Source organism: Zeus faber (assembly GCF_960531495.2).
Source record: "Zeus faber genome assembly, chromosome: 16".
NCBI classification, from domain to species: domain Eukaryota; kingdom Metazoa; phylum Chordata; class Actinopteri; order Zeiformes; family Zeidae; genus Zeus; species Zeus faber.
Genome location: NC_137202.1, coordinates 22,940,668 through 22,966,922, shown reverse-complemented (window position 1 = coordinate 22,966,922; position 26,255 = coordinate 22,940,668). Strand labels below are relative to the sequence as shown.

Here is a 26,255-nt window from a genome sequence, read left to right as displayed (position 1 = left end):
CCCATTCCGACGTCACTGGGTCGAAATCCACATTTCTGTAATATCTTCCACGATCTCAGTTTTGTTGGATGTGCCCAACAACCTCATTGGGCGGTAGGGGGGAGGGGGGAGGGGGGGGGGCGTAGGACAGTCATGTCAGGTGATCCATCAGCAGCCACTATTCATTGTGATCCCCCCCCCCCCCCCCCCCCCCCCCCTCCACCCACAGACCCACCCCCACCCGCCCCGGCTGGAGAGGAGAAACCGAGAAACCGCCGGCTGGTCCCTCCAACCCGGATGTCGTGCGTGGTTTGGGCTGCGAGCGTCCGATCGTTTGACCGGTGGCGTATTTCAGCACCGAAGGAGGTGGACAGCTCCCCGGCAGCGCTATCGAAGGCAGCGGGGAATGCGCGGTGGGTGGAGAAAAGACTGAGATAGTCTCAGAGAGAGCGAGAGAGAGGGTGTAGCAGGCTGTCGTCTCCCCGAACCGCAAGATCGTGACAGAGAGAGAGAGAGAGAGAGAGAGAGAGAGAGAGAGAGAGAGAGAGAGGGCGATCCGGGAAGACAGGTGAACAGAGGAGAGGGGGGGGGGGGAGGGGTGTGGGGTAACCGGGGCGGAGGATAACGGGGGAGAGGAGCGGTGTCGCGGTAGAGAGATGGCGGAGTGCGGGCGGAGGGCGCTGTCCCTGCTGGAGGCGGCCCGGTCCCGGTACGAGAGCCTGCAGATCTCCGACGACGTGTTCGGCGAGTCGGGGGACGACAGCAGCGAGAACCCCTTCTACACCACCTCCGGGGACTCCAACTCCGACAACGAGGAGCCGGGGAGCGAGGGGAGCGGCGATCGCGGGGGCGGGGGTGGAGGAGGCGGCGGCGGCGGCGGAGCGGGTCCGCCGGGATCGGTGTCCCGAAGCCAGGCGGAGGAGGACGGCTGGACCGAGAACCTGCAGGACGTCGCGGTGCCGCCGTACAAAGACACATACGGTGAGAGACACGACACCATGGGGGCGGTGGATAAGGTCATGCGTGTAAATAAGAGGGGGCATTGATTGCACCGTTGTGTAAGGTGGGGAAGGCTGCGCGTGCGGGTCTTCCAGCCTCAGGGGCCCCTTCCCGGGGCCACAACACAGAAACCCACCGCAACTGCACCCACTGCAACTACAACCGAGCCCATGCTCCCCCCCTCGCCCTCCCTGTCCCTCCCTCTCTCTCTCTCTGTCTCTCTCTCTTCCCCCCCTCTCTCTGTCCCCCTCTCCATCCTCTTAACCCCCCCCACCCCCTCTACCCCCCCTACCCACCCCCCCCCCTCTCTCTCTACCCACTCCCCCCATCTCTCTCTCTCTCTCTCAAGATTCAAGATTCAAGATTCAAGATTTTTATTTGTCACATACATATACATACTTTCATACATATATGCAGTGAAATGTAATGCAACGCGCCCGGTGATAGCACACAATATGTCCTCGGAAAAAATACAAATAAAAATAAAATTTCTTTCTATAGGCCGACTCACTGACTCCCTCTCTCTTTCCTAACTCCCTGTCTGCCTCTGCCTCTGGGTGGCTTCCTCCCTCACTGTGCTCGTGTCCGTGTATGTGCTGCATTTTTAATTGCAGTAATTTGGAGGCAGTGTCTCCCCTTTGATATCTGCAGCACTGGGAGGTGCAGAGCGAGAGAGAGAGAGAAAGAGAGAGAGAGAGAGAGAGAGAGAGAGAGAGAGAGATAGATGGAGAGCGGGAGAGAGAGAGAGAACGAGAGAGAGAGAGAGAGAGAGAGAGAGGCGGTGAACGTGAACACGCTGTAACGTGTATCCGTGTGTGCCGACGCCAGCACGTCGCAGGGAGCCACGGCTGTTTAATTTAGAGACTTGGGGGTGTCTGTCCCCCTCCCCCGGCACACAGACACACCTAATGTTTGTATATTAATGTTAGTTTATTATAAAATCGAATAAAAAATGCGCAAATATATATACTGTATATATATATATATATAAACTTCACAGATTGGAATCCCAGAGATCAAATCTATCTATCTATCTATCTATCTATCTATCTATCTATCTATCTATCTATCTATCTATCTATCTATCTATCTATCTATCTATCTATCTATCTATCTATCTATCTATCTATCTATCTATCTATCTATCTATCTATCTATAGTTTTACTCAATTGTTGAAGGACGGGGTTGGAGCCTGTTAATTCCATGGAACTGTTGCACGCTTCTTTACGGTCCAATTTTACTTAAGTTTCCCCCTAACACAGCAATAAAACACTGGCACATGCTTGGTATTTGTAGTGAGTACTACACGGGTAGAGAGAGATGAACAGCTTAAAGCTATATGAGAGATTCTCGGTAATTGTAGAACGTGACGGTATAAGGCAAGCAGGACTCAGTATGTCTAATCATAATGATTGCAAAGTGTTTAATGATGCAGAGTGGGTCTGTCTTGGAATGAAGCTGAGCTTGTGCCAGCTTAATCCTTTGTGAAGTACGGTACTTGAATTGATGGGTACAGTGGGCCATGACATTGATATCCAGTGGGAGAGAGTAAGGAATGCACCAAGCTGCGGACATTAGTGTTAATTGAAGCATCAAGGAAGAGATAAGAAGATGACATAGTTTACGACTAAAACAAGAGGAGATTGTAATTACCTAGTAACCTGCTGTTTGTGGTGTTTCACCACCTGGCAATGACCCAGTAACTATAGGCACGGCAAAATAAAGGGTCACCAAAAAAATCTACCTATCATGCTCCTCATATCTTCTTTTGTTCTGTGTCTTTGTTCCGTCTATTTGCTTTGGATCTGCTTTTTCCGGCCATCCATCTGTCGGTCCCTGCCTGTGCACCTTGTGTACAGTCTGTGTTTGGAGATTAGGGACTCTGAAAGTCGCGGCAATTGAACTCGGCCTGCCTCTCCCCTTCTGCAAGGACGGTTTGTTTGTGGTTCTTCCAGCTTCATATTCAGCCGCTATACTAAAAAGGCATGTTTTGGATTTGCATCCCTCGCATCCGTCCATCGCGGATTACCTCCCTCAGATGGGGCAGTCGTTGGCGGATTGGCGGGGATGCTTCCCTGTCTCCAGATTGACGTGTCGCCCTGTTGCACCCTGGGAGGTGAGCCGGCCATCTGGCTGAAGCGTTAGCAACACGGACCTGGCCGCATCCAAATACACACACACACACACAAAGGCATGCACACATGACACAAAGACACACACACACAAATTTGAGTCCCCACCATGTAATTCATACAAGCATACACGCACAAAAACGCAAACATACACACCCACACGCAAAACACCCAAATACACAGACACACACACACACACACACACACAGACACATACACACATTTTGACTCAATGTCCTGGTCTTTCCTGTTCGATTGGACGACCCACACCAAGACGTCACAATGTGTGTTTAGGCTTATTACTATGTAAACAGGTTGTTTAAAGGGTGTGTGTGTGTAACGACTTTATATCTGTGCAAGCCTGGGTGGGTGGGGTTCTGTACTTACGGCGTCAGGGTGCAGATGATCTAAAGCTGGATATCTGAATGTGCTGTGTCCCGGACTCCCGGCTGCCAGGGACTGCATCATACGAAATACTTCAAGCGGCCAAGGACAATATTTCAAGCGAGGTCTTCTTTTATGAGGCTCGAGAGTGGACCTGATTGGCATCCCACCTCGCCACATATCCCCACTTAGGGCATTTGCATAACTGCTTCAAAGGACTGGGATGTAAAGTTGCTTGAGCTTTACAAGGTTACACTAAGGTGGCACGTTGGCTGCATTGGTCACGTTGAATTTTCTGGATCCCACTTGTGCATCTGTCTGTCTGTCGGTCTGTCTTTCGGTCCGTCTGTCTGTCTGTCTGTCTGTCTGCGTGTCTCTCTCAGGCAGGACTGACGGAGTCGTGACAGACCCACTCCCGGGAGACTGTGTTCCCTGCTCATAAATAATCCGCCGCCACCAGAATGCATCGAGTCAACCCCAGAGCGACAGTATACAGTAGGCACCTTATACTGCCAGAAGATATCACCATAAAGATTTAAAACTGGGGTCTGGGCTGTGGGCCAACCACGCAACTGACTCAAAGCAACTCTGCCTAAGCTTTAATATTTTTTTTTTTGAGAAATGTTTTGGCATTTCATTTCAAAATAAATCTCAAAACCATGCTGTAAATGTGGCTTACACATAGTTTGGGTTATGGTGAGATGATCCCCCCTCCCCCCGTTCTTGGCCAAAGGGTGGCACCGGATCAGCCCAAGGATTATAAAACAGACATCCATTTTCTCCGATTACACAACCATTTTACCATTGCGACACATGGACTGGAGAGGAATTCATTATTTTTGCCAAGTGACCATGTGTGTGTTCTCTCTCTCTCTCTCTCTCTCTCTCTCTCTCTCTCTCTCTCTCTCTCTCTCTCTCTCTCAGTCTATCAGTCAGCCAGTCTCTGGCTGTCTATCTATCCTGCTTTCCTGGTCTTCCTCCAAACATGTGTTACCACTATTGTTTATCTTTCTCTCTCCGCCTTCAGACCACAGGGTCCATATTCTGAGGCATTGGTCTGTGATATCTAATACACGATAAGCCAGGTGGCACTCTTAATACACAGTAATCTGCTATTAGAAAATCCATGGCTATGAAAGCCAGACTAAAGCCTCGACTGACAGCCGATAGTCAAACAACTACAGCACCTGACAATCTGGGAGCTTATGGGGCGACGGGGGCTTAGGAGGTGCAGCGGGTCGTCCAATAATCAGAGGATTCCGGGTTCGATACCCGGCTCCTCCTGCTAGCACGTCGAAGTGTCCTTGACCAAGACACTGCACCCCAGGAACAGCTGGATGTCGTTGAGCAGGTGTGCCCCTTGCACGGCCGCCGCCATCGATGTGTGGATGGGTGAACGTGAGGCATGTACTGTGAAGCACTTTGAGGAGTCGCAAGACTAGGAAAGTGCATGACTGCAGTCCATTTATATTTCCGTTTAAAATCTGCAGCGGAGGCAGGGCTTGGAAAGGAAAATGCTGCAAATGTACGACTTTGAAGCTGCCTCTGGGAACACTCACTGTATATCTACTAACGTCCCAGGCTTGACAGCGAAATCAGGGAAATGCTTAATCCGCTTCTATCAGAGTGGACGATATGGCTTTGGCACAGGCGCCAGGATGAAGTGACGCAGGGGGCAGGCAAAAATGGCGAGTGGGCCCATGCGTGCGGGTTTTGAGTTGTCATGAGAAAGTCTCCACGTTGGCCCGGGGCTCTTTTTGTTTCAGTCACTTAGGAAGCAGAGTAAATTATATGCATCTACAATAACAACACACTGTTTTTTCTGCATTGTTTGGAGAAAAGCCTGGGGTCCCCCCTCTGTCTGTCGCATTTTCTCTTTCTCTCGCACATTTTAAAATACCTTCCTCATCAAAATTGTTTTTTTGTCCCTGATATTATCTTTTAAATAGGATATCTCTATTTTATGTGTCGCAGCCAGAGACAGAGAGAGAAAGAGGCAGACACAAACAGGGAGAGAGGTAGACACAGTGAAGTGAAACAAGGGCAGACACATCGGGAGACGGAGACAGAAGGGGGGGGGGGGGGGCTTGTAGTGCACTTGTTCCACGCATTATTTCATTCAGGGTTAATAGAATTGTCATAGTTAATTGAGCCTTAAATGATGTGTGTGCTATCAGTCCTGAATCTCACTAAATGTCCCCATCCTAATTGAAAAACTTGAACCCCCAGCTGCTGGATTCCACATAAGATTGTTGTTGCAGGGCACTGATTTGTCCGATCAGTCCCTTGCATAGGACGTCCTGAAGTTGTCGCCACTGCCACCGCTGCTCCTTCAAGGGAAACTTGCAACGGGAAATCTGCAGCACCGAAATAAGACAGACGAGCTGCTTGGGCCTCATTAAATCATACCATAAACAACGGGGGCGACGGTGGCGCGACCTAGATGCTGAGGGTTCCCGGTTCCATCCCCGGTTCCATCTGTCTCCTTGAGCGAGACACTGAACCCCTAACTGTTGTCGTTGAGCAGGTATGCTCCTTGCACGGCTGCCGCCGTCGTTGTGTGAATGGGTGAATGTTGAGGCAGGAACTGTAGAGTGCTTTGAGCAAGACTAGAAAAGCGCTATATAAATGCAGTCCATGTACATCACAGCCTACTGCAAACTTCCCCTCCTACAGGCATTACTTAAATGTTGTCTTTCTCTTTTGTTTTGCTTTGTTTTCATGATATATAGTGACAGTATATATATATATATATATATATATATATATATATATATATATATATACAGTATATATATACAGTATATCTATATATATAATATATAATATTATTTATTTATGTACATATAATATTAGATATCATATTTAACATTTTAAAAAATAATAATATTATATAATATTTTATATACAGTAAATATATTATATATATATAAGATTTTATGTATATAATTTTATTATATATACAATATATATAATTAAATATATGTATATATATGTATAAATAGACGTAGATTCTACAAGTCTCTGGAACTCTACTCGAGGGATGGAACTCCATTCTTCCAAAAGATACCCCCTCATTTGGTTCTTTGTTAACACATCGGTCCAAACTTCCCATAGGTGTTAGATTTGGTTGAGATCTGGTGACTTTCCTACCCTTGTCTTTCCCATAGACGTAAATGCAGGTTGGTCATTGTTCCTATTGAAACGTCTCCAGTCGAGCAACCTTTGGGACTGAAACGCCTGCCATGAAGGAACCATTAATGAACTGCCTTTCAAAGTTACTTCGATCTTTTCTTCTTCTTGCTGTCTCATTCCAAAACCGAGGTTGACTGGGCCGTCTGCTCAGCCACAGAGCACCATGGGTGCTGTTTGATTGTGTCAGGCACTACACCCCATGTATGGAAGCACCTACCTTCGTTATGTTTCTCCACTCATTTATTCAGGATTTTGTTTAATTTGTGACCTGCCTGTGTCTGTGTGTGTGTGTGTGTGTGTGTGTGTGTGTGTGTGTGTGTGTGTGTGTGTGTGTGTGTGTGTGTGTGTGTGTGTGTGTGTGTGTGTGTGTGTGTGTGTGTGTGCGTGTGTGTGTGTGTGTATATATATATATACCTGTGAATATATATTAATATGTAACATTTATAATCTGAGACATACTATATATAGCTCAGGCAGATTAAAGTACTTCTTTAGGCAGGTCAAGATAGAGCAAATTCGGCCTTTAAGGGGGGGTCATGGTGTAAAAATCTTATTCAAAGGACAAGGCATTGGGAGAATTATTATTAAAGCAAGTCAAAAAGTACATTACAACACAAGTGTGGCCTCATTTGGTCTCTGTGGTTGAAAACTCAGATATGAAAGTGCTTACTGTCTGACACCTTTTTTTGCTGACATGTACAACCGATCGGACATGAACCTAATATCACAAAACATTTTATCTGCATTCATAATTTTGATTTAAATGCTTAAGACCTGAATAAAATTTGGTCATTTTTCCTGACCTTTCATTTCATTTCATCATTTCAACTGTATCATATGTTCTCTATCTCCAAGGTGTGTCAGGGCTTGGAGCCATCTAGCATAATGTGCTGGATGAATAGGACGATACATCTTTTAGGAATTATCATGATTATTATCATGGTTATTATCAGATAAGGGTTAGCTCTGTGGATGGTAGATCAAAAATAGCCACCGGGGGCAGACGTTCAAATCAATTCCAAAAGTAACTGAGATCAAGTGGTTGTATATCTTTGGCAAGTCCAAAGCACAGGCATATCTTTTTCATGTTACAATGCATGATTTTCTACCACTAGAGGGAGCGCTAGTCTATCACCCTAAACCTGATTTAAAAAAATCAAGAATATCAAGTTAGAATCCAACTTTAGTCATCAGCTTCTAAGACTCTTCAGAGCTTTCAATTTTTGCCGTAAGTCAGAATTGTGTTTTTATGGAAGAGCAAATTACTCAAAAAGCTTCAATAATTAAAAGTATGGTTTTTTTTAAATTAAAAAATCTGGGTAATTTGCATTCTGAAATACCTGTTTGAAAAAGTGCCATTGGGAAATGAAGATTATTATATAGAGTTGTATTATTGTGATAGTGACTATTGCAAAATATTTCTAATATTAATTTGAACGATTTCATGGAAAATTTAAAAATAAAATGGCACATTTAATCATTGATTTATTTGATTATGTTCTGTTTTCGTATAATTTCATTTGGAGTAATTTGGTACCTCGTAAAAGGGAGTCCGCCATTTTATCTTTTAACAGAAAATCTGATAGGAAAGAGGCTGGGATTACTGTACAACAGTTCAGTCAGTTCAGTATATATTTAATGCAGACAACTAAGACCAAAAGCAATGTTGTTGTACCGTACCATGTTTAGATTTTTGGAGAGCTATAGAATATCACTTCATCAGTAAAGGCCAAAATAAACCAGACCGATTAAATTCCTCTAGGAATAGCATATTGCAGAATAATACATTACTCAATGAATGAAAAGCAGGTTTGGAAGTATTACCCAGTGCTCAGAGTGGACCAAAGCGCGTGGTGGCGTTTTATTGTGTCTTGTCTCGAGAACAAATGGCAGATACATACTGTGCTTAAACGACACGGAGCAGTTCCACATTGACTTACGTGCTATAGTTTGCCTCCAGACACGTCTTAGTCAGAGCTCAGTTCAGACCAGAACTCATCAGTAAACGGCCCCGCATTGATTTTGATTTACTCAGAGCCGGGAGCCTTTCCTGCCAAAAATACAAAAGCAAAGAGAGCATACAAATGCTCGGCAACCTGGTGAGTGTCACGCAGTATAAAGTTTGTGACTGCTGCCCAGGGCTAGTGACACACGGGATACAGTAGATACAGGTGATTTGTAAGAACAACAAACAACCGGTTACATTGGTGGTTTCTCCATTTGTGTGTGCGTGCGTTCCTGTCAGTATGAAATGTTTTCTTTTCGCCTCCTCAACTTGAGATGACGATTATTAAATAGATAAGTTAACGCGAGTCCAAGACAGATTCTATTCAGCCCACACGTCCTAGAGAGTGACTCACGGCAGCCAGTTGAGCGTGTTTCATTCTACTTATTGTCAGAAGGAGGCAGCTTGTCATTTCGCTCAAGCATATTGCAAAATGAAGGCTTTACTGCCGGGATATAGAAAAAAAGGGAGTTTGCTTATGTTCATCTGTCGCTGTTTACCTCTCAACCTTCTTTCTCATTCAAGGCATGGCAAGGCAAGGCAAGTTAATTTGTATAGCGCATTTCAACAACAAGGCAATTCAGAGTGCATTACATAAAACAAAAGCATTCAAAGTGCAAATAAACACATTATAAAAACACACCATCGAGAGAAATAAATACAACGCAGAAAATCAAGTAAGAGCGACAGCGCCGTGCACAAAAAGAATGTTTTGGTTTAGTAAAAGGCGGCGGCAAACAGAAAAGTTCCGCCTTAATTTAAAAGTGGTGAGATTTTGCAGCAGATCTGCGGTTATTCTGGGAGTTTGTTCCAGATGTGTGGTGCATTAAAACTGCATAAAAAAAAATAAAAATCCATTTCTTAGTCACTGTTTTGAACCCTCCCCTGTTCTCCTCCCAGGACCGGCCCAGAAGATGTCGGCGACCTCCGCAGCCCTCGACTTTTTCCAGCTGTTCGTCCCGGACAACTGCATCCAGAACATGGTGACGCAGACGAACATGTATGCCAAGAAGTTCCAGGAGCGCTTCGGCGCCGACGAGGGCTGGTGCCCGGTCACCGCGCAGGAGATGAAGGCCTTCTTGGGCTTCGTCACCTCCACCAGCGTGCACCGCTGCGAGTCGGTGCTCAGCATCTGGAGCTCGGGCTTCTTCAGCAACCGCAGCATCGCGCTGAAGATGAGCCAGGCGCGCTTCGAGAAGATCCTTAAGTACTTCCACATCGTGGCTTTCCGGCCGTCCCAGGGCAGCAACCAGGGCCTGTACAAAATCCAGCCGTTCCTGGACTCTCTGCAGCAGTCGTTCAGCTGCACCTTCAGGCCCTCGCAGACGCAGGTGTGTTCGGCGCGTGCCTCACTGCGGTGCACCTCAGTGGTCATTTGTACAGCTGTGCTTTTTGCCGTTACCGCCGATGGTACGAGTTCAGTTTAGCTGGTGGCGGTGACTTGCGGCGTTTCGTTTATATCTAGTTTTGGTGTACTGCTGGTTCGCTTATTTTATGTTTGACCGTAGAGACGAGGTGGAGGATTTCATAGCAAAGCAGCAAAGCAGGAGCACAAAGCAGCGATATAACTAATCCCAGTTGGGATTCGGGCCACACCGCACCCCCTCTAACCCTAATCATAAAACTGGGGAAATCGATCTGACTCAAACCGGTTCTCAGGTCCGGACGTTCTTTCTTTCCTCAAACCTAAAGGCCAACTGTAACCCGAACCTTGACCCGGGGTCCATAGGGGCCACCCTTCACCATCACGTGAGGCAAGTCTATCACTCCGGGAATGATTTACTATGGAGTAACTCCTTCTAAGCCATCTGCCAGAGTCAAACCACAGCTTGTCTCTCATTCTAGCGCTGTCACACCGGTGCCGCTTCGCATGCTGATGAGTCACGGCTCGACCAGACAGGATCGGCCGTCTCTCTCTCTTTGAGACTGACAAGTGGTTTTATCCCGACTGCCGTCGTTTAACAGCACAATTCCCTCCCTAACGCGGCTTCCCCAGCGGTGATATGGATTGAGCAGGGTAAACATGATCTCCACCGGGCCGGCGCGCATAACCATGCATCGGAGAGTGACTGGCATTTCTAGCTCCACTGTAGCGGCGCAAACAGTGGCTTATCTCCGGTTCAAACACAGACGTAACGACAACGTCTGGGGGCGGGGAGAGTCAACATTGCCCCTCCGACTCGGTCTTGAAGCAATAAAGGTCATCGAAGTGTGTGGTCAGCAAATCTATGCGTTAGAGATAATGCATTTAATGCACCAAGAGCGATTTTAGGGCCAGCAACCCTGACCCTGCCTTATAAAAGCGAATGGTAGAGACCCAATTTCATTAACCTCAGGGGAATGGAGCATGGGGTATGGTTCACCTTCCCCCTTCAATTGAATTGTGTTTATAATACAGGATTGTAGTATGTCATCCTGGTACCCATTCGCAAGATTCAAGATTCAAGATTTTTTATTTGTCACATACATATACATACTTTCATACATATATGCAGTGAAATGTAATGCAACGCACCCGGTGATAGCACACAATATGTCCTAGGAAAAAATAAAAGTAAAACATTTCTTTCTATAGGCCGACTAACTGACTCCTAAAACGTAATACAGTAAGTTGAATACTTATAGAATAAAATAAAAATATATAGAATAAAATACAATAAAAATAAAAAGAAATAAAGTGGAATAGATAGAGGGAATATGCCTATGTATATACAGATATGTGCATTAAAGTGGCATGTGACCAATCGATGCATAGTAGGGTTTCGTTTATACTAAAATGCTCAAATACTAATGGGGAATATTAAATAGTGTGCAAGTGTGGCATTTCATAGGCAGCATTGGAGTTTTGGAAAGAGAGGTTGGTAGCCATAGCACAAGACTGACTCTGGTTCTCTGTCAGACCCCAGGACAAGCCTCCTCTGGGGTGTAGACACCCTTGCCTATGTGCTGTTTACCTCCGTTTCAGCACGAAGTCTTGTGATGCCACTGGGGCGCCGAGGAGGGATCATTTCAATGCGTCCTCCAGAAAAAGAAAAGAAAAACACAAATCCAATGTTCCGTTTTTTCGGCGCCCGTTGTCCATTTTCCAAAAACACAAAAGCGGGCAATAAAAACCGCACTAATTATAAATAATAAACAACTTAAACGTTATCATTCTATCATGATTCCTTTCACTATTTTGTCCTTATGTTACTTTACTTTCCTTAACCTTTGGGTTCACGTTCACTTTCACGTTCACAGTTGAAAACAGTTTCGCTTCCCTCACTCAGACACACCGGGCCCTCATTACCCTGCAATTTAATAATTACTCAGCCAGTGTGGAGGCGGTGCGGCGGTCAGGTGACTATAGGACCAAATAGCCTACCAAAAGAAATTATCATTATTTATGTAGTCACAATTTTACATTTTCAAAATAATTATTGATATCCAGAAATAACAATAATATTCAAAATAAGAATATTTACTATATTATATATATAATGCGCGATGGCATTGTACAAGCTTATGGGGGGGGGGGGGGTGCCGGAAAGAGAGAGCCAAGCTACCAGGAGTGTGCCGATGTCACCGCCACAGACATTGCGTGAGTTCAGCATGGTCACGTTGATGTTTTTTTAGGGGCTCCCCCTTCCGTCGTGCCCTCCGTCGCCTCAGCAGGGTCCGGTCAGAAGCGCAGAGAGACCGGGCTGAATCTAAGAGTTCTGCGCTCCCACACCGGTGCTGGAGAAACACTGGGAGCGTTGGGGGCCGGGCTTAAACGATCCCATCGCCGAAAAAAGGCTTCAGCGGCCTAATCCTCGATGGATCAATTTGTGCTGCCCCCTGAGGTGCAGGAGGAATCCAATAGAGACTTAAAGGGTTAACTCGAGGGTTAACTAATTCAGCTAACCCGCGTAACTGTGCACCCAACCCAGCCCACTACCCGCCAAACATCACCAGCCTGGCCCAAGTAAAGGAATGAGGCCATTCGAGTCAAATCAGACAGTGTGCGTGTGTCTCTCGCTTCGGCAGGATGTCTGTATCTAGGCCAGTTTGTTTCATCTGCTAGGTTTCTGTGCCAGGGGCTGAGAGAAGGCGCACAAAGCCAGTTACCACGGCGCAGGCGGAAAGCACCACTCCACAGATGTTTGCGGCGTGTCATTTAGCCGAATCAAAATGGCAGAGAGCGGAGTTTTCTACGGCCTGCCGGCCAGAAAGAAGAGAGGAAGAGAGAGGAGGACACGAGAGGAAACACTTTCTGTCAAATTTGTCTCGGTCAAGGCTCAGAGTACATGGGATAGTAACATAGATGACTAGCATGCCCCTGTAATACTGCATCATACACTTAATTATCTGTGCATTATTCTTTTTTTATGTATCGTTTGCTATCAGTATCTGTATTTTATGCATCGTCGCTTGGCAGACGAAGAGGTGGTTCAGGGTGAAGTGCCAAACAAATAAGTAAACGAGGAAAAACATTTAACACAAATTGAGAGTCAACTACAAATCTAAAAACACCAAAAGGAATATGCAGGTATGTACTGTACACCAAATGCGGTTGTAATTCTCCGCAAAGCTTGTTCATTCACTTCATGGCACTTGATATCATCATGGAATGCTGTGATTAGCCATTTATGGATTTATAGCTCCTGCACTCAGCAATAACAAAATCATTCTTTATTCAAATGTAGAATGTAAAATGCTAGAGTACTGCCCAGGATGCACATAAAACAGGGAATAAATCAACTCTAAAATCCCTGAAAATTGTCTCTGGGTGATTGGATTTATGCTCTTATTGTTTCGAGTCAGGTTTTTAATAAAACCTGACTCGAAAATAAATATTCCAGTTGTGGATTTGTGGAGGAAATGGTAAAGGAAATCAAAGCGGTCAAAGTGCAGGTTCAATCAGTCTGACTTTTTGCCATTACCAACTTATTTCTCCAATAAAATGTTGATTTATATAGATAGAGAATAATAAAAATAAAGTTAATAATAAATTAATATGATAAAATAAAAATACAAATAATATTAAAATATTTAAAAATATATGAATTGAAAATAAATAAATAAAATAAAATAAAATCTCCGAGCAGAGATATTGCGAAATACCATGTGCCTTTAAACAAATTATGAAATATAGAAATATAACACAGAAAAGAGATGAAACAGAGGTCAAAGCGGCCAAAAAAGCAGAGGAGAGAGGATGATTTTCAGAAAGGGGTTGTTTTCAGGATGACACCTGGCAGCCAGTGTTTCACTGGAGTGTTGTGCCACAGTTTGACATTTCTGCTGAGCACCGTGGATTCCTGCAGCTCTGTCACACATCCTTGCTTATCTTTTCACACACACACACACACACGCACGCACGCACGCACGCACGCACGCACACACACAGACAGACACACAAACACACACATTCGAGTGTTTGTTTACTAGGTGAGATATTTCTCAAACCATCACATATATCACATAACCCAAAGCCTCCATAGCCTGGAATTCCCTTTCTGTCTCTCTCTCTTTCTCTCTCTCTCGCTCTCTCTCATATTTTAATCATTCACACACACACACACACTCACACACACACTCACACACACACGCACGCACGCAAGCACGCATGCACGCACACACACATGCACAAACACACACACACACGCAAACACACGCGCACACACAGTAAGCCTGTACGTGTGTGTTGTAGGTTCTCCACGAGCCGCTGATCGACGAGGACCCCGTCTTCATCACCACCTGTACAGAGCGGGAGCTGAGGAAGAGGAAGAAGAGAAAGTTCAGCCTTTGGGTCCGACAGTGCACCTCCACCGGATTTATCTGCCAGGTATAACTACATAAACTCTGTGTGTGTGTGTGTGTGTGTGTGTGTGTGTGTGTGTCCATTTGGGGACTTATGTCTTTTATACATTTTTTATATATCTATATACTAAGTGGTACTTAAATCCAAGGGTATGCATCAAGACAAAAAAAAGCCATTTTTCTTGTGGAATTTTCTTTGCGTTGTTTGAATTTCCCCAAATCAGCTTCCAGGAGAGTTGAGAGAAATCACATAACTTTGCATATGTCTGGTATATTACTAGCGCCGGGAAATCTGCCAACTTCCCATTTCTTTGTCAGAGATACCCAGGAGTTAACCCAGGGGACAAAATACATGTGGAAAAAGCACATTGTTAATATTTTTGGGCAAAAGTGTTTAATAATTCAAGACATATTAATAATTCATACCGCCATTGTGTGCTGTGTTAACTCGTCATGTGTTCCAGGGAAACCGGTGATTTGTTTTCACGAGAACAGCCTCTATCCGCCACACCTCACGCCTTCCGCTTGTGTAACACGTCTGGCAGCTTCGCATGGGTGGAAGAATATCATAAGTAAATTCCCAAATTCACAATATGCGGGGCTTTGACGTTCACACATTTTTTTTCATTTGATATTTTCCATCATAATAAAGCTGTCTCAGAAAGCTGTCTATGATTAGAAATAGATGGTAATTCTGCTGCACCACAACACATTTATTATTATTATTATTATTATTATTATTATTATTATTATTATTATTATTATTATTATTATTATAAAAACAATAATAATAGCAATAATAATAATCTTTATATGCATGGTACCTATCATAAGCAACATACAACAACAATAAAAAAATCTTAATATTATACTCATTTGCAGTTTTGGGTCATCAATTTAGACCTTGTGATCATACCTCAGCTAATGAATTTCAATCATTATTTCTCTTGAATTATTGGTAATTCATTCAATGATTATTCATAATTAGTGAATAACTACGCAAAGCTATTTTCAAATCATGCTAAGTCTACAGGTTAGCGAGTCTCCTGCTCCTGTTGGGACCCGATGCCCAAACATTCTATGTGTAGAGTAAGAAAAGCGTTAAAAGAAGATGTTTCATTCTCTCTACAATATCTATTTCCTTGGGGGGTTTTTTGACTGCAAAATGTCCGGTCCCGGTACGGATTTGCCTGGAGGTTTTACTTCGCTGCCCACACTCGCTTATTCACCAAGGCCCCCCAAAAAATCCCTCTGCAGCAACAAACAGACCTATTGTTAGACACTGAATGTACAAAGGCAAGTCCTGGCACAAAGGGCGCTCCTCTTTCTCTCTGATACCCAGAGTGATCGGCCTGGTCCTTCTACGCAGATTGGTTTTGGACCAGGGTAGGACTGTAGCGCAGTGGGGAACACGGGCGGGGCTTCAACATGGAGTTATGGCACATTAAACACCTGTTAACGACAAAATCATACTCTTTTCGAGGGCAGAATGATCGAAAACGGAGACTCGACCGGCTGTATCGAAACAAACAAAACTATAAACGTTGATACCCTTCAACACAACATTTAATGACAAGCTTTGCATATATTGTATTATACATGCATTGTATAAGCTTTGCATTGTATTGTATTTAAGTCATACAAATGTATGACTTGCATAACGGACACCTGCTATTTTCTTTTCTTTCTTTCGTTGCTTTTTCCATTTCACATAATGTGATCCAATGCTACAAGAGTTTGCAATGGTTCGCACGAGAATGAAACACGAGGGAGCTTTCCACTGCCAAGAACCCATAAATAGAACACAGCGATGCTATGCAAAGGAGATGTTTAACCATTTTTTTCCCTTTTTTTTTCCCGGATTGTGGTTTAGAACAGAATTTCAATGCTGCCATTGGGGAGCGGGCGGCGGTGTGTGCAGAATGCCAACTCCCCAATCCGCTCTGATTCTGCAGAAGTTTCAGTCGACAAAGTGAAAGGACGCTAGCAGCCGGCGTGTGCATCTTTCCCGAACTCCGCTTCGAAAAACAGTTTTTTTTTCTTTTTTAATGCGCGACGTAAGTGAATGTCGATAATTCACTTCGCCGAGTTTTTTTCCCCATTTTCACAAAGAGCCGTTGGAACACAAAACGATGGCAGAAATTCACCAGTCGCTCCCCTCTTTACCAGCGGGATTCACTTCCTCGAAACAAATCGTACCCAGGGAGAGAAAAATGAAAGAACTAACGGCGGTGAATCAATAAGATTCCATTAGCCGGTACGGCACACACTCCCACGTGCACGTGCACACACGCAGACACACACATACACACACACAAACGCACATGCACGCAGACCGGCCACTTAGTCCATCCAGCGCTGAGTGGCTCTGGCGGATGGGAGCTAATCAGACTAATGTGCATTCAGCCTGTGAACAATAGATGTTGGCAGCACAGCACTAGATTTTAATGTGGTGTATGTGTGTGTGTGTGTGTGTGTGTGTGTGTGTGTGTGTGAGTGCATGCGTGCGCGGGCGCGTTTGTGATCCTGCCGTCTCTCGATAATGGCACATGTTCATTAAACGAGATACAAATTCAAGCCAACGCTTGGATTTTGAAACCCTCACTTTCCTCCAAATTGATCCATCTTCTTCTTTGGTGGCAGCGCCGCGTCTATTTAAATGCACACGGTTCCATTTTGATGTATAGACAAAGTGGGAGCAGTGAAATTATCCAGTACAGGGTCTTTTAGAAGGAGGGTTCAATGTCACTCTCTCCCTTTACTCTGTCTTACCCATTCCATTCCGAGGCTGAAGTTAATCTTTCCACGTCCTGCAAGCGGTCAATTCAGCTGCGGTAATTATGTTCTCTAAACCTAAAGTGAAGACCGTCCCACGACGCTTCACCCTTTAATCTCGCCGGAGGATTTCAACACTGCGCCGCGTAAAGAGCAAAGTAATCTTCAGGACGAGCGAACGCTGATTTCGAAACGGAGAAAATTACAAAATAAAATACAAAGACCTGGAGTTCGGGGCGAGCGGAAGGGGAAAAGACTGGGAATCTACGAAGTTTATTGAAAAGGTCTTTGTAATGACATCATCTGTTCATCCCCTCTCCTCCTCCTCCTCCTCCTCCCCTCCCATCCAGATCTCCGTCCATCTAAAGGAGGGCCAGGGGACGGACGGCCTCTCCACCCTGAAGAACAAGCCTCAGCTCCACAGCCTGGTGGCCAAGCAACTCTGCCAGAACATTTCTGGGAAAAACACCATCGTGTTCACCGGACCGTCCATCACCAGCCTGAGCCTCTTCAGTGAATTCAGCAAGCAGGGTGTGTGGTCAGCGGGGTCGATGGTTGGAGGGATGGATGGATTGTTGGATGGTTGAAGGGATGGATAGATGGATGAAGTGATGGATGGATGGATGGATGGATGGATGGATGCCTGGATAGATGGATTAACGATTGAAGGGATGGATGGATGGATAGTAGAGGATGGATGAAAGAGGGAGGGATGTTGGGTGGATGGATGAATGGATGGATGGATGGAAATATAGCTGAAGGGATGGATCGTGGATGGATGGATGTTGATGGCAGGATTGATGATAGATGGGTGGATGAAGGGATGTATGGACGGATGGATGGATGTTTTGTGCATGAATGGAGGGATGTGGGTGGACGGTTGGATGGAGGGATGATGGCTGGACGGATGGATGGACAGAGAGATGAATATAGCATATCCACAGTTATAATACCACATGACAATAACTACACCCTAATAGGGTATATTCCCTAAATCCCTTTCACTCCCTCCATCGAATACATTTCCATTCCTAATCTTTCAGGGCGCCTCCCGTTCCGCCCGAACCCTCAAAACCCTCCCTCGTCGACCTCTCTGTTCGCTCCGCTCCGTTTTGCTTCTTGCCTGTTCTTTGCACAGCTTGTTATCTCTCATCTCCCTCCCTCCCCTCTCTCCCTCTCGCCCTCCCTCCCTCCCTCCCTCCCCTTTGATTTTCCCAATTACCGTATGATGATAACATCCCCGGGCTGAGCAACAAAGACAGGAGAAGCAGCTTCACCTTGCAATGAAACCAGCAGACCGCGGCCGTGTACACGTGCAGCGTTGCGGCGTGCGGCGTGCCCCTCCATCCTTCCAGGCGACCGGATCGCGACTGTTTCCCTTTCAAATACTTTTTTTTTTTTTTTTTAGGGCGCAGAAGACCAGGCCCAAACACACGCGTTACCACATCGTCCACAGGCCCCAGAAACCAGCAGTTCACACGTGCTTGTCCGTGTTGGAAGGGGCTTTAGGGAGACGTTTCTTCCGTGATTTTCCAACATGGCGAGATTTTTTGTTTTTATCGTGAACAAAAGGCTGGCCGGCCACAAGTATAAATAAAAATAATAATAATAATAACAATAATAATAATAATAATAGTGATGATAATAATTCCCAATATCACGGACGGGAGGAATGACTCTTCGGTCCGCCTCCAGGTCGGCTGACAACCCCGGTGCGCCGGTGCCCTTCTGCAAGACGGACAAACGTTAAGAAAGCTCCCCGCCCCGAGTCGGACCAATCAGCGGAAAAGGAAGCGCCGCTGCCGTCTGCAGCCGGTGCTTGACCCCACCCCACCCCACCCCCTTGGTCGACCATGGTCGTGAACATTTTTCAATGCAAAATCCGAACGGCAACGCTGCACTTAACCGGTTCGACCTCTTTTGGAGACTGGGTTCTCGACGAGTCGCCCGGTCGAAAGAGTCGTTCGGTTTTTTCAGACTCTACGTCCGTTTGTGGGATGAATTCTTACACCAGTCCTTGATCCCATCCTCTGTAATTATGTTCAGTTTGTGAGTCGACTTGCTTGCTCACCGTTTTGTGGGCGAGTGATTCCCGACGCCTGATTCATTCAGAAGATTTGTTCGCTACGAGCAAATCATCCAGGAGTCGTCCATCACTATAAGTAAAACGTAGACCATAATAATAAGCCCAGTTATACATGTTTCCGACATTTTTTGTGGTCGACTGGATAGTCGTCATCATGTAAGGGGCAAAATATTCCGTCCCGGTTTTACCGGTGAAATTTGAGGGTGAGTGGAAGGCGCAGCACAGTGATTCACTCATTCTCGCCCCACTTTCGCCGACGTCGCGCCGAGTCAGCTTTTCTTTTTTTTTTTTTTTTTTTTTTTTTTCATTCGTAATTGATCATGCCGGGCTGATAAGCGCACCCGTTTAATTAGTTTGCACACACACGCACACACACACACACACACACACACACACACACACACACACACGCACACACACACTTACAAATGCATGAAAACCCACATTCAGTTCATATATAGACATCATTCCCGAAATGGATGCGAGAAATCAGCAGGACTCAGCATCCATTGTGTTCCGCTTCATATTGTTGAACATAAAGACGGAGGCTGAGCAGGCGGAAGGGTAAATAACAGAGAGGGAGGCAAAGGCAAAAACGGTGAAGGGGTTTCTCTGTGGGAGACAAATTGGGAAAGTTCTATCTTCTAATTGGATTTATCTCCATCTCTGTCATTGTAAAGGTTGCATTGTACTTGCAATGTGTGTGTGTGTGTGTGTGTGTGTGTGTGTGTGTGTGCGCGCGTGCGTGTGTGTACGTTAGGGTTAGAATGGCCTAGAATTACGTGTTGAGGTGATTCAGACGGTTTTGAGGAAAATATGTCCTCAGCCGCAGCCTCTTAGAATAGCTCATTCGGAGCATTCCAGGGATTAGGAAGTGGAATAAGTCACTTTTTAAAGAAAGGTGATGCCCTTGAAGACGTTTCAAGAGGTCAGGCCGGGATAAGATCATTTCCATCAAATTTTCTCGCGCCCCGTTGCCAGGAGTTTTGCTTCGCCGCTGGATTTATTGTCATCGTCTGCTCCTCCTCGCACTTTTTCCCGCTGCAGACATCCACTGCTGCGGCCTGCTGAGCACCAGGAAGAGCGACTGCACCGGCCTGCCCCAGTGCATGCTGGTTGGCGGGTCGGCGCCGGCGCAGCGCGGCCAGTCGCGGGTGATGATGAAGGGAAGCTTGTCGCTGATCAGCTGGTACAACAAGGGACACTTCAGGTTCCTCACCAACGCCTACTCGCCCATCAAACAGGGTACGGCTGCGGACAAACTGACGGAAAAAAAGGAGAAAAACTTGGCAACATACAATAAAACTCAAATTTCTCAAGAAACAAGAAAAATAAACCAAAAAATATACAATCAATTGGGAAAGAATTGGAAATATACAATGAACCAAAAGATTTGCAATGAACATTAAACCTCAAACCAACAATTCATATTCTGACAATATTGAAATTGTGCAATGTTGCGCATATATATATATATATATATATATATATATATATATATATATATATATATATATATATATATATATATATACCAATTGTTTTTCATACTTAATAAAATGCTGAATCGTGAATAATATTCATTTATATATATGTTTTTAGAAATACAATAAATATAATATGTATATTCATAAAAAAAATGTATGTATGTATGTATTTATTTACTTATTTATTTTTATTTTTAGTCATTAATAAAGTTATCTCACTTAGGCCACAAGATATTCTGGGAACTATATTTGAAAATATTTTTTCTCTATTTGGGAGGTATTTCATCGAATTTCCATAATCTGTGTGTGTGTGGGGGGTGGGGGGGCGGGGGATTGTCGGAGATTTAACGGAGGGAATCAGATTATCACAGCTCCGCTATTCCTTGATGTAGATTAAATGAGGCGCACATTTCCGCCTCGACTGGAGAAAAAAAATCCATAAGAGCTTAATCCATCCTGATCCATTTCGGAGCTGGAACAGGTTCTCCATGTTTACCTAATACACTGAGGATTATACAATGAAATGTCACAAGTATATCTCTCACACTTTCAATTTCTGCTTGATAAATTAATATATATTCCTATGTGTTTTATGAGTGTGTGTGTGTGTGTGTGTGTGTGTGTGTGTGTGTGTGTGTGTGTGTGTGTGTGTGTGTGTGTGTGTATGTGTGTGTGTGTGTGTGTTTGTGTGTGCGTGGCAGGTATGATCATCAAGAGGAAAAGTGGAGAGATCCCGTGCCCCCTGGCTGTCGAGGCCTTCGCTGCCCACCTCAGCTATATTTGCAAATATGATGATAAGTACAGCAAGTATGTATCACCATTCAAACACATATACTGTGTATATATATATATATATATATATATATATATATATATATATATGCCTTTCAATCAGTGTGTTGGTGTTTATGTGTACAATGTATACTCTTGAGATTATTACATTTCGGCTTTAATGGTTGGAACATAAGATAAGATGAGATCAGAGATAAGATGAGATAAAATAAGATAAGATAAGATATAAGAGATAAGATAAAAATAAGATAAGATAATAAATAAGATAAAATAAGATAAGATATAAGAGATAAGATAAGATAAGATAAGATAATAAATTATAGATAAGATAAAATAAGATAACATAAGATATAAGAGATAAGATAAGATAAGATGACATAAAATAAGAAACAAGAGATAAGATAAGATTATATAAGATAAGATGAGGCAAGATAATTTAATACTGGAGGAAGATTCAATGACATACAGTAGGAAACTGCAAATCCAGTGTGCACACTATCTATCTATGTACACAGTTTCCTAGTGAGGCCGAGATGGGAGTGTAGCAGTTAAATCTAGGTTAAGTCATAGTTTTGCAGCATTATTAATACAAGAGACTGCAGTATCAGCAGTAAATTAAAGTCAGTATTCAGTATTAATATCAGTATGACATCATGGGGAAAACAAACTGTCTAGCCTTTGCCTTTCCCCGTTTTTTTACCTTTCTTCTTGAATTTCCTAATAATACGTCTATTGAGAATATCTTTGTTATATTCGATCTTATTCTGTTTTGTTCCCTATCATTCTCTTCTGAACACATCGCGTCAAGTTGAGTGGATTGATAAAACATTTCTTTAAATGTATTTCACGTAGCAGGCAACCGCTTGTCTGACACCCGGGAGCCTCCCGGTGCACCTTTTTACGTTCATAGCGGCGGCAAACGGCAAACATGTTCCCGTTCAAGCGGACGATGTTGCTCCCGCAGGTACTTCATCTTCCACAAGCCCAACAAGACGTGGCAGCAGGTGTTCTGGCTGACCATCAGCATCGCCATCAACAACGCCTACATCCTCTACAAGATGTCCGACGCCTACGCCGTCAAGCGCTACAGCCGAGCTCAGTTCGGAGAGAGACTGGTCAAAGAGCTGCTGGACCTGGACGACTGCTCCCCCACGCAGTGAGGAGGAGGAGGAGGAGGAGGACGAAGAGGAGGAGGAGACCAACAGGAGAAGAGAGAGCGCCGTATATATATATATATATCCAAATACACACACACACACACACACACACACACGGGATGCAGTGAGAAACTCTTTCAGATGCTTGGGTTAGAGACCAATTTCCCGGGCGGTTCTTAGGGGGAAAAAACTCACTTTCACTCACACAGACAAGAAGACGCAGGCAGACACCGTATATACCAGGAGTTCCCAAACTGTGTCCCTTCTGAGGACGAAACCGGAAACTTAACAGGCCAACAGAAAACACCGCGACGTTCGCAGGACGTGCAATAGCGCGCCGGCCCCCGGGTTCGAGGCCGGCTTTGTGCCGAATCCGAGGAAAGCGCGCCCGACGGCGGGAGGAACTTCATCTGGGTTTTTTTTCGTCCCATAATACGGCCCCGCGCGGAAATCTCGCCCCGCAGCGCGTCTCCGTAGGGATGAATCGACTTCCGGTTTGTTGCTGTCGTTTGCCGGATTCGGTGTAAAGTGGGCTTTGCTCCTCTCTCTTTTTTTTTTTTTTTTTGCGAACGAAACAAAAGGCGAGCCATTTCCTCTATCTGAGGTGCGCTTTACTTTGCAAATGTCAAACTTTCCATTCAGGGCAGCAAATAAATGAACGTGCCAAACCCATATGAAGCAATATAGTGTCCAAAAACGAAACAACTGATCCCACACAGCCCGCGTCCGGCATGCGATCCGTTCAAATTTAGGAATCCAAAAGAAAAGGACATTTGGCAAAACGTATCTGTCTTTATGGTTCTTATCGTCAGCCTAAAAGCCAAAAATGAAAGGTTCTGAAGGGGCCACACTTTGGGCAGGCTTGGTATATACAACGGCATCACCCCCTTTGCGGCACGTCACAGCAAATCCACAACACCATGAACACGACGGCACGCTGGGACTCTTTCTTTCTCTCTCCCCCCTCCCGTTCCTCCATCCCGCTGTAAATATTCGCGAACACGCAGCTCGACACCACGCGCCAAAAATCAAACGGGCAAAAAATAAAAAATAAATAAAAACACGCGACAAAAACAAAACAAATAACAGGAGTGACATTTCACCACGTGTCCCCCGCAAAGCGACTGGGACGGGAAGAGGTCACACCCAAATGATGTCAGTTTTCCTAATTTTACTCGTATCATCCACGCCCCAAAGACAGAACTTGGAGAAGATGCACTTAGGAGATAAGAAAAAAAATATATATATATACATATGATATATATAAATAAATAAAAAATAAAAGAATCGCTGTGCTCATGCCGCAGAGGCTCAGCGGGGACGACACACACACTGCATGCATAAAGCAACTGGATGGTGATGTCCTCACCTGTCTCCTGTTTGACGTGACGACCATCGTTCCCTCCCGCGCGGCAAAATGATTATTATTTCGGCGGGGGGGGGGGGTTTGTCTGTGCGTGTGATGTCAGCAGAACTTACCATTTCTCTCGCAATGAGAGAGACGATCTGGTGCGGCTTTTTGTGACCCAGGTACGTCGTCGTGTTTGTTCGAACCCCCCCCCGGAAAGCCGGGCGCCGCGGTGACCTGACGCCAACGGGGCGGAGTCAGCGTCACCGTCACCGTCTAGCGTGTGAAAAAAAACCAAAAGAAGAATCAGAGCGTAGTTATTTAATAAGAGAGCAAAGCGGGTTCAGATTGGGCCCGGGCCAAAACAACGCACGGAAAAAGGCCTCCCTGCCCCGAATACCCTGCTCAAAATACCAGGTTGGAAGTGTTAATAATAATAATAATAATAATAATAATAATAATAATAATAATAATAATAATAAAAAAGAAAAAAGGCAACTGAAGGCAAAGCTTTTAATTATACTCAATACCAAATAAAGCCATTTTTCCATTCAGCTGCTGGTTGAATGCAACATGGCTGCAGGGAGGAAGGTTGATTCTAGGGGCCGGAAGGAAGGAACATTTCAAAATGAATAATCAGAGGCAAAAACATTGTGCTCGTCATTTGGATCTAATATCGGAGACTCTGGATAAATATTATATAACCATATTATATAATCCGGCTGGATTTCATCTCCGGATGCCGAAACGGATCCGCCGGCAACATTAAAAAAGAAATCAGCCACGCGACCCGGTGTGGCAACAAGGCCTCATGTAGATGTCCTCCTCATCCTCTCCCTCCCGTTTGGATTTTGGTTTCCTTATCGGGGGACTTTTACCTGGAAAGGCAAACCCTAAATCAGCGGTATACAGTATTTTTTGCTGAGCTGCCTTCCAGAGGATTTCAATGATTTGACGCCCCCCACCATAATAATAATGACAACAAATAATAACAATAAAAAAAGACAAATATGAACAAATTGCATTATTTTCACTGAACTAATGGAAATAAATAAATACACATAAAATGACCAAACATATTTATTAAACCAAATAATAAAATAATTTTAATCAGTCAGTTAGATGGCCTACTTTTTTTTTCAATACTTTTTTTTATGTTTCATACCACTGCGCTAGGTCAAATTTCTTAAATCCTTATGATGTGCAGATTCAGTCAAATCTGTCTCCGGCGGGTGAATAGAGTATAATGGAAAATAATTATTTTAGAGAGTGGCAGAGCAAAGATTCAGCTCAGGCTGACGCACTCTCCCCATCACAGTCTTGCACTCGGAAGAATAAGAAATGCATATTAATAGCAACCTGGTAAACCGACACCCCGTGGATTTCATTTGGGAAAGAACGTGAATGAACAAGAATTATTTATTTGGAAAACATGAACAGGTATGGATTGCGTATGTTATGGGAATAAAAGAGCTGCGTTTCGCCAGTGAAGCGGATCCAGCGGCTCGCTTCACGTAACACAGTTTTACGGACCCCCCGTCGTGGTGCGACTCTTTGGATTGTGATTTTCTATTTTCATCCCTTTGGTTTCGCGGTTCCGTCCGTCGTCGGCGTCAGTGTCGTCATTTTTGTGCTCCCTGTACGCGTGCATCTAAGCCCCCGCCCCCGATGGAACAGGCGCCGCCCTGACGCTGTGCACCTATCCATTTTCGTGTCATTGTGCACCCCCCCGCCCCCCCGTTTAATGTCGATGTAACGTTGATGAAAGTCTGGTGGAGCCCCCCTCACTGCGATGGCAAGACCTTTTCACATTTAATCCATAGCACGGAGCGGTCACACCTTAAAAAGGCACTAGTGGGCCTACTTATATTGTACTTACTAGTTGCAATCAGTTTTAGTTATTCAAAATGTATTAAGTACCAGAAGTTATATATTAGATATATAACTATTCCAATCCAGTTAAAAGTAACTCAATAACTCAATCGCAATGTCACTTTATTACAATTTGGACAACGTTGTCATTGAATCCTATGGGACTAGGTTTCGGGTTACTAGTCGGAACAGCTTGTTGATAGTTTAATTTTAAATGTTGTGAGTAAAAATAAAAATGTTGCAAATTACAACAGGAAAA

At 44.5% G+C, this 26,255-nt stretch overlaps 1 protein-coding gene across 1 annotated transcript; it reads left to right on the top strand.

Annotated features, from left to right (window-relative positions):
* Positions 1–635: 635 nt before the first annotated feature.
* On the top strand, positions 636–22,779 carry pgbd5 (piggyBac transposable element derived 5; the record flags this gene model as incomplete). The annotated part of the gene is made up of 7 exons (XM_080017102.1): positions 636–960; positions 9,596–10,026; positions 14,370–14,504; positions 17,605–17,785; positions 20,388–20,585; positions 21,529–21,634; positions 22,584–22,779. 7 exons carry the CDS (start codon positions 636–638, stop codon positions 22,777–22,779), a joined length of 1,572 nt encoding a protein of 523 aa, XP_079873228.1.
* Positions 22,780–26,255: the final 3,476 nt, after the last annotated feature.